At 39.3% G+C, this 8,447-nt stretch overlaps 1 protein-coding gene across 1 annotated transcript in view; it reads left to right on the top strand.

Moving 5' to 3' along the window:
* Positions 1 to 210: 210 nt before the first annotated feature.
* Positions 211 to 8,447, top strand: part of LRP1B (LDL receptor related protein 1B) — a 1,885,740-nt gene continuing 1,877,503 nt past the window's right edge. The window contains exons 1-2 of the mRNA XM_082465229.1: positions 211 to 1,639; positions 1,956 to 5,277. Of these exons, the coding sequence (XP_082321355.1) occupies positions 5,094 to 5,277 (184 nt within the window). The 5' untranslated portion in view covers positions 211 to 1,639; positions 1,956 to 5,093. The remainder of the gene's footprint in view (positions 1,640 to 1,955; positions 5,278 to 8,447) is intronic.

The following is an 8,447-nucleotide window of genomic DNA, read 5'->3' as shown; positions in this document are numbered from 1 at the left end:
TAAGGAGCAGAAAGATGATGACCAAAAGGATAGAGATCAAAATCCTCAAAAGCTTATTCAGACAAAGTGCATCCTGACTATGGACCACTGGAGACCAACTCCCAGCATGAAACACTAACTTTGTTCTAGCAGATAGAGATGATGATGCAGAGGTCATCTTGACCACAAGTATGTCAAGGTTAAAAAGCACTAATAGCAACAAGCCTTATCATCAGCAACTGACTTGAAATTCAACGGCTATTTCTAAAGAGTAGAATGAGGAGGATTTGATGAGTTTGGGGTATATCTGTATTCCAACTCTCTCTCCCACTTAAAACACACATGGATTGCATTACTAATGATTGTGCCTTCTGAAGACATCCAAAAAGCAAAATAAGATTTGTCTCTTAAGTCTGTGTTATTATTGTGGAAGTCAATTGTTGCCTGATGAGGTTGTCTGAATCCATAAAGAGTCCTTTCCTCCCTACTGTCAAAAGTTTGTCAAACAAGAGTCAGAGAAAATGTAAAACAATCAAATCCGTATTGACCTTTTATTATTTATCCTTTGAAAGTTATAATTGCCTATCATTTGTGCTTTTCACTGTAATATGTATATCTTGAAGCATTTACAGATCATGACGGTAGAGAGAAGTCGAGACATATACAAAGAGAAAAACCTAATTTGCCTGGAAATAGTTTTACTTTCCAGGTTTAATTAGATAATTACATCACCCTTCATTTTCTTCACAGGTGTACATACCTCCTAATACTTCGCAAATGGTGGGAATTAAAGCTGCACCAAGCTCGTGTTAATCTCAGCTAAATCCCCATGTCCTCGTTGAAACTGCATGTTACCAAACACAGCACACTTCTGAAGGAAAGCAGTTAAAAATGTGATATGCATTGAAATGCTGCAGTTGGAGAAATAAAGTGAATCTAAAGTTTTTTGTTTGTTTGTTTTTGTTTTTGCTTTTTCCTTAGTGGCTTTGTCCAGCGTAACTGTTTCTATTTTAAATCACTGATAATGTTTCTTTAACAATTCTCATTCTCCCCACACCATCCCCTTCCTTTTCCTTCTCATCCTGTGTCTGCTGCTGCCTGGCAACTTTTCTGTGTGGAAAGGCAGGGTAAGAACTCTAACAGCCCTTGGAATGATAGCTACAGAAATTCCTAGCAACCTGACTTTCAGGCCAACTCTCCTTCACACACATCACTTCCATGAGACAGACTGTCCTTCTTGGTTTGTTAGGAGACAGGTTCTCCTCCAAATATGGCTTTCAGGTGTGTAGTTCATGAACTGTTACTGTCTGTGGCAAAGGCCCCAATAGCACAAAGAAAATAATTAAGTTGGCAGAAATGAAATCTGATGTTTGATCACATATACCCAAAGCATGGCTCTAATTGGGAAATATAAGATTACCACTGACTGATAATTAATATTCGTGTGTTGTTTTAGAGCAGAAAGTAAGAATGATTGGTTCTACTTTGTTTAATTTATCTCAATGAGAGATTTCATAACATTGTATAGTTTGATGAATTAATTTATTTAACTTGTCAGTGTTAATAACTCTGATTAGAATGAAGAAATTATAATGGGCCATCGGAACACAGAATTTGAACAGTAACTCTAGCTAGTCTCACTTTGCTAATAATATACTTTGTTAATTTCCTTTTTCTTTTTTTTTTTCTTTTTTTAAAATTTTATTTATTTATTTATGGCTGTGTTGGGTCTTCGTTTCTGTGTGAGTGCTTTCTCTAGTTGTGGCAAGCGGGGGCCACTCTTCATCGCGGTGCGCGGCCCTCTCACTATCGCGGCCTCACTTGTTGTGGAGCACAGGCTCCAGACGCGCAGGCTCAGTAATTGTGGCTCACGGGCCTAGTCGCTCCGCGGCATGTGGGATCCTCCCAGACCAGGGCTCGAACCCATGTCCCCTGCATTGGCAGGCAGACTCTCAACCACTGCGCCACCAGGGAAGCCCGATTTCCTTTTTCATTCAAGTATATATGATGGGAAATAAAAGCGTTTCATAGGAAATTATGCTTTCTCTTTTATATGTAATTCATTATATCTGGATAGTCATTCAAAATCTAGAAGTAATTTATTTTTAAAACTCAAATTTGGCCTGGACCTTTATCATTGATGCCCATAAAAACTCTCTCTTTTGATGAATTGGTCATTTTCAATGGATATTTGGAAGAAGAACCACCATATACAAGTGATCTGTGTATGGGACAATTTTATTCTATTTCCTTTTGACACGGGCCTTATTTCAGTTTTAGAGCAAATATGTATCTATTAATATTTACTCTGTTATATATTATTATGGCTTTGTGGTATGAACCAGTGTCCTTATTATAACTTTTGTCTTAAAAATCTGCTTAACATGCATTTAAATCTACATGTTGTGCCCACTTGACAACTGATACATACTTAAATATCCATTCTTCCACCAAATTGCTATGGAGTGTTTTTATACCATTTAGGTCTTCGTTAATAACATCTATTTGCATTCTTAAAATAAGTCCCAATCTTTGTTTTAAAGATAAAATTGAGAATCATTCATAATTGATGTTAAATGTTATCATCTTTCCTTGGTATGCTAGCCTATATGATAGTTAACTTCCATGATTGCTACCACTATTTTACACCATTATTTTGAGTCATGTGTCATTCACACATGGTGATTTGATTGTTGACTACTAAAAAGGAATTCTATTTTGCTTTATTATACTGGTCACAATGTGTAGACAATGCATCCTTGATTTTCTTCCATTCAGGGCAGTTAAAAAGTCAACCAGATTATCTAAAAGAGATCAGCTGGTTTTTGTTCTGCCTAATTCACTTAATACATTTATTATTAGGAGGCACTACATATTTAAAATGTAACATATTGAGAATATATATTAGAATAAAAATCTGCCAGGAATTTACTTCTCTGATTATCTTTCATAACTTTTCCCTTTAAATAGCTGTGAGTGGAACCCAGGGCTGCTACATATACTGCAGAAGTGAATGAGTCATTGATTTTCAATCACAGCACTTTGGTACATGGTAAGAGTCTTTGGTTGGTTGTACTGTTCCTGGCTGCTTTCCTCTACCTTGCAATTTTTGAGATGGGGGGGTAATTGGTAGTAATAATATAGAAGAGGAAGCATCTGAATGTGTTTAGCATGGTTTGCGAGCTCTCCTTGTTTTATTGCCAAGACTTAAGTGGATATGGATTTCCTAATAGCTGACCTCCTAGTTGACTGAATGGGTTCATGTCAGAAAGACACCTACTTACTTTGTTCCAATGAAAGACTACGTATTTCACAGAACGCAGAGGTCTGTGGACCCTTGAGAAAGAAATATTTATTACTTCGTGCATCATTCAAAACTTACCTTTCTCCCGCTCTTCACTTATTCTTTGAACTCTGCCACTCATTCCAAAGTTTCTGAATTTTTATATGAAGGAAAATAGGAAAACTCTTTGTTTCCTATATGAAATGATAAAATGACTAGGTGAAATTATATGCGTAACAACTTCAAAAGAAAAAAACCCAAACTTTTAAATGTGGAAAGAGTCATCTTTTAGGCATGAAATGAGTCAATTTACAAGGGAAAATAAACTTAATATATAAAATATGGCAAAACTGACCTAAAGAACATATTTTATAATCACAGACTAAGTGGCAATGTCCCTCATAGTCACCTGTGTTCTTTGATCCAGTCTAATTTTAATGGTTTCTGAAGAGCATCCAAAGATGTTTCTGGATGATTTTACTCTAGTAAGCAGCTAGCTCATCGTGCTGGCATTCATCTAAAATAAGTTTCAACTGGTAAACTGAATAAAGTATTTAAAGCATCTTTGCTTCCCTTTTCAGTCATCCTGTTGCTTAGTTTGGTGCTTTCCTTATAGTTTTCCTTTACACCCATCTCAGGTTTTTAAACATTAAATACAAAACATTTTTAATCTTTGCTGTTAGGCAAGAATTACTGATGTCACAAGGGAAAAAAGGTAAGCCTTCAACTATTAAGATTTCTGAGTTTTAACTCAACCATTTTCAAGTAACTAAAATTTTAGGTACTTGGATGATCATATTTAAAAAGCGGTCATACGAACAACTTTTTTTTTTTTTTTAATTGCACTGATTCATTTTAATGCCTCCGATGGTTTGAGAAAGTTCTTAAACTACCACTATACTATGTGGAAGAAGAAAAGAAAAGAAAACAAGCAATTTTAAAAAAGCATCAAAACATGTTCAAAGTGGTTCAAGGTGTATCCTTAAAAAGAGAAATCCACTGTAAAAGTGCCAATTGTTTGCTTTAGGGTTCCCTGCTTAGGGGCCTCTTTCCATCCACCTTCCCTTCTTATGCAACGGGTGATGACTTTGGGGGTTTTGTTTTTTTTTGTTTGTTTCTGCTGAGTCACTAAATTTTTATCTTTGTCCCTAGGTGCTACTCAGCGTAAAAGTTAAAAGTGCAGCTCAGAAAGCATTGCATTTGTGTGGCGAGCAGAGGGAACCATTTCCCTAAGAGAAGCTCAGTTACTTGGCTAGTCCTTCCTTCCCGGGAAGGAAGCTTCCAGGGAGCGAAGGGATCAAATCTGCTTTGCCTCGAGAAGCATCTATCTCAGCGCTGGTGGCTGGTAATTCCGAACTGGCTGTTAAATGCGGAGCTTTCCAGGCCCCTGGCTGGCTCAGCCCGACGCAGAAATCTCCCCTCCTCTCTAAAGACCCAAATCCCTACAGAATCGGCTTGGAGTTACTTTCTCTTCAAGGAGACTGAAATAATTGTGATTTGTGGTGTTCTCAGTTCGCGGTGGTATTTTCCTGTTGTGTTAAATGCCTCTTACTAAGTAATAGATGTGATTTATGTGGACGACGGAGGGGTGTGTGGCGGACCGGGTGATTAATCAGTGAATTCCCCTCCGCTGGCATCTCACTGCCCCTGTTTGCGTGATGTAAGATCAGACGTATCCTGCATTGAAAAGTCAAGACACACGAGCGGCTCGCTCGCGCTCACACACACTCTCTCTCTCCCCACCACGCGCGCATCCCTACACCTTCCACATCCTGCTCCAGGCGGACTGGCTGGGCTCACTGAGCTGAAGAATTTCCAGTGACATTTGTAAATGACGCTGCTCGGTTCGGGGCTCCGAGCCGCCGCCGCCGCCGCCTGGCCGAGGGTGCAGCCGAGCAGTCTCCGGCGCTGGCTTCCTCCCCGGGCGACCACGATGTCCGAGTTTCTCCTCGCTTTACTCACTCTCTCGGGATTATTGCCTGTCGCCAAGGTGCTGACCGTGGGAGCCGACCGAGGTAAGGAGAACACCTTGACCCCCTTCCTTGCCCCCGGTCTTCCTTGGCTTTCCTGCTGGGCGACGCTTGCAGATAAGTGAGTGTGGAAGTTAAGTCCTTGCGGCCCCGCTGCCCGGGACCCTGGGCCACTGTGCGCCGTTCTCGGGGGGCGGGGGGGGGTGTGTTGAGAGGTGCGGTGAGGGATTTCCGAACCAGCTACCCGAGTCCTCGGCTCTCCCACAGCTTTTTCCTTTGGCCCTTTGCGGGTCCTGATTTCGTTTCCCCCGGGAGCGTTTGGACTTGACTGCGCGCCTCTGTCCGCGCACCCCAAGCGCTGCAGGGATCAGCGTTCGCGTTTTCAAGACTTCCCTCCGCGCTCACGCTCTTGGCTTCGAGCTTTTGCGGGCTCCGGAGGCTCCGTGTTAAGTGTGTGCTCCCTTAACTTATCTCCAGGGTTAAGTTCCTTACCTGCTGCACGCAGGGTCTGTGGAGAGGGGAAAGCGCCGACTCCAGCCGGTTTCCTCTCTGTAGCCCCTTTCTGGGGCAGACTCCGGCGAGATTCGGGTCATCAAGGGAGAAGCTAACGCTTTCGGGGAGCTTCTGGGCGCAGGCACCTGCTTGAGCTTGACTTTTTTGATTCTGAAGGTCTGTGACACAGCTCATGGTGCCTGGAGACGCTCACCCACCACTGGTGTTTTGCCCTTGCTTTTTGTCCGAAAAGCTGATGAATGGTACAAGTTTAAATGGGAATGGGTATGGCGAACAGAGCAGAAAGGAGAGAGGAGGTGGGCATTATAATAAATCTGGGTTTTGTAAACTTTGATTTGGAAACCCAAGAATCCCTGTGCAAGTTTGATAATCTTTGACAACAGTCAGACGGGTGAAAAAAGAAAAAAAAAAAAAAAAGATAAATAGTTTGGGCCGTTGGCATTGGAATGGTTAACTGCTTAAAGTAAAATCAGAATTATCATAGATCTAGTTTTTTTGTTTGTTTTTTGTTTTTCTAAATCATAGCATGAGTTCATATTAACTGATACGTTTTGTTTTTTGGGCTAATTAGAAAAAAAAAGAAGTAAGAAAGATAGAAAATGTACAGATCTCAATGCCAAGCAAGTAGGCAAAAGGTTGCATTGGGAGATTTAGTGACTGTTTATATGAAGCGAATTATGAATTGACTAAAAATTATTGCTTCATTATAGGAAAGAACAGGGGAATGAATTGTAGTGTTTCTATTCAACCTGCTGTGGGCAACCAGATTATAGTCTTTATACCATACCCACACTTGTCATTTCATTTACCAGTACTGAGACTAATATGAGTTCCTTTAGAAAGTCTTGACATTTACTGATATGTCTTTTAAACATATCATTGCCACCTAACCATTTGGCTTCTGAACTTGCCTTAACTTGCCTTGAAGTTGGTGTGGAATAGTTGAAAACTATACTGATAAAATGGAAGCACATAGCTCTAACTTGAAATGATGATGCCTTTGATCTGGAACAATCAGCTCTCAACCTTTCTTAGGAAAAATGTTTGAAGTTGGACCAGAACAGATGAACAGAATGAAGCTTTTCAGTCCTGTGTGCTAGCAAAATAGAATGGCACTGGCAGACTGCTGCTATTGGGCTCTTTCTGAGTGAGTCCCCATTCTCCAGAAATTTGACCTCATGTAGAACTAAGTCCTCAGTGCTTTTGTATGTGTTTGTGAGGAACAGGGCCATTGCTACAATGATTGGAATGGATACCTGAATATAAATATATAGACCCCCCAACTTTCTTCTGAGATAGAAAACTAAATAATTAAAAGGATTAGAATTTGGTGTCAATTTATTTCCAGTAGGGAGAGGGATATCTAAGATATAAATAGGGTACATGGAAAAGGATTGTTACTTTTTCCTAAAACTGAAATAGTGTCCCATTGTATCATCATGTCAGCATCAGAAGTACTATATTGGATAACACAAGTAAAAATAGTTATAGACCAACACTTTACCACTGTTACACATATTTAACACAACTTTTAAAAGAGCTAAAAATGCCACAGCTAGCTATCAAAAGTGAAAAGGGTGGGTCCCATTTGGAAAAAGGAGGGAGAAAAAGAGAGCAATCTTGCTGAAAGTTAAAAAAGAAAGGGCTGCTGCATTATGACAAACTTCTCTTACTGAAATCCTGAAGCAGAAGATATGGGAATATAAGCTCAAGAAAGAGGTTAATGAGATGTAGCTTTCTGCCCAGGCTTATGTCAGTTGTCCTTGAAGAATAGAACAGGCTTGTGAATTACACAGGTGTGTTTTGTAGTGCAAGACCTAGCTTCATGCCAGAAAATGAGAAAACACTTTCAGGTTCTCCAAATAAGTACTGAGTAACGGGTAGCTTCTTAAACTGCGTGAACTAGATAGAAATGGTTATATTACCCTCTACCCATGTTTCTCTTCCCTTTGAGTATAAACTCAAAAAAATTTTTTAAATAGAAAAATACTTGAACTTGTATGCTTGTATTCAATTTATGCACATCCACTTGTCCTTTAATTCTATGTTGTTTATTTTCTTAGTTTGCATTGATTTTGGTACAGAGATAAGCTAATGTGCATGTCAGTTCTTATTAGATTTCATCACATTTGAAAAAAGGAAACATCTTTGTAACTCTTAACAGCAGAATGTGGAGGATAAATCATGTTCACTTAGAATCAACCAATGTGTCATATAACAATGTCATATCACATCAAAGTATCACTTGATAAGGATTAAGACTTAAAAGGAAGTATATTTTAAATTGTCAAATTTTCTGAGCAGAAAAGGGATTGAGAGAACTAAAGCTAGTCTCTTTTACATTTTTGAGTCTGATAAACTGTGGAAATGTATTTCCAAATAATTAAAGTTCATCATTTAATCATTTAAATGTATATGTCTATAAAACCATCTAAAGCTGGCAGTCATGTGTATTTCAAAATTTTAATCTTACTCTACTCAAAGAAGAATGAGCTGCAAGCTGTGTCTCTTTATATTCCAGAAATACTAAAGTTTTGTTTTGAAGAGGTCTCTATAATCTTTGAGTTTTCGTCTCTCTCTCTCTCTCTCTCTCTCTCCAGCTCAAACTGAAAATGGTGCAAAGGAAAGGAGACAATAGAAAAAGAAAAATTTCAATGCGTTTAAAGAAGAAAGAATGTAAATTATAGAAAACAGAATAAGGG

This window comes from Balaenoptera physalus, assembly GCF_965194825.1.
Source record: "Balaenoptera physalus genome assembly, chromosome: 6".
NCBI lineage: Eukaryota > Metazoa > Chordata > Mammalia > Artiodactyla > Balaenopteridae > Balaenoptera > Balaenoptera physalus.
Note: the sequence above shows the minus strand (reverse complement) of the source record. Positions and strands in the feature narration are given on the sequence as shown.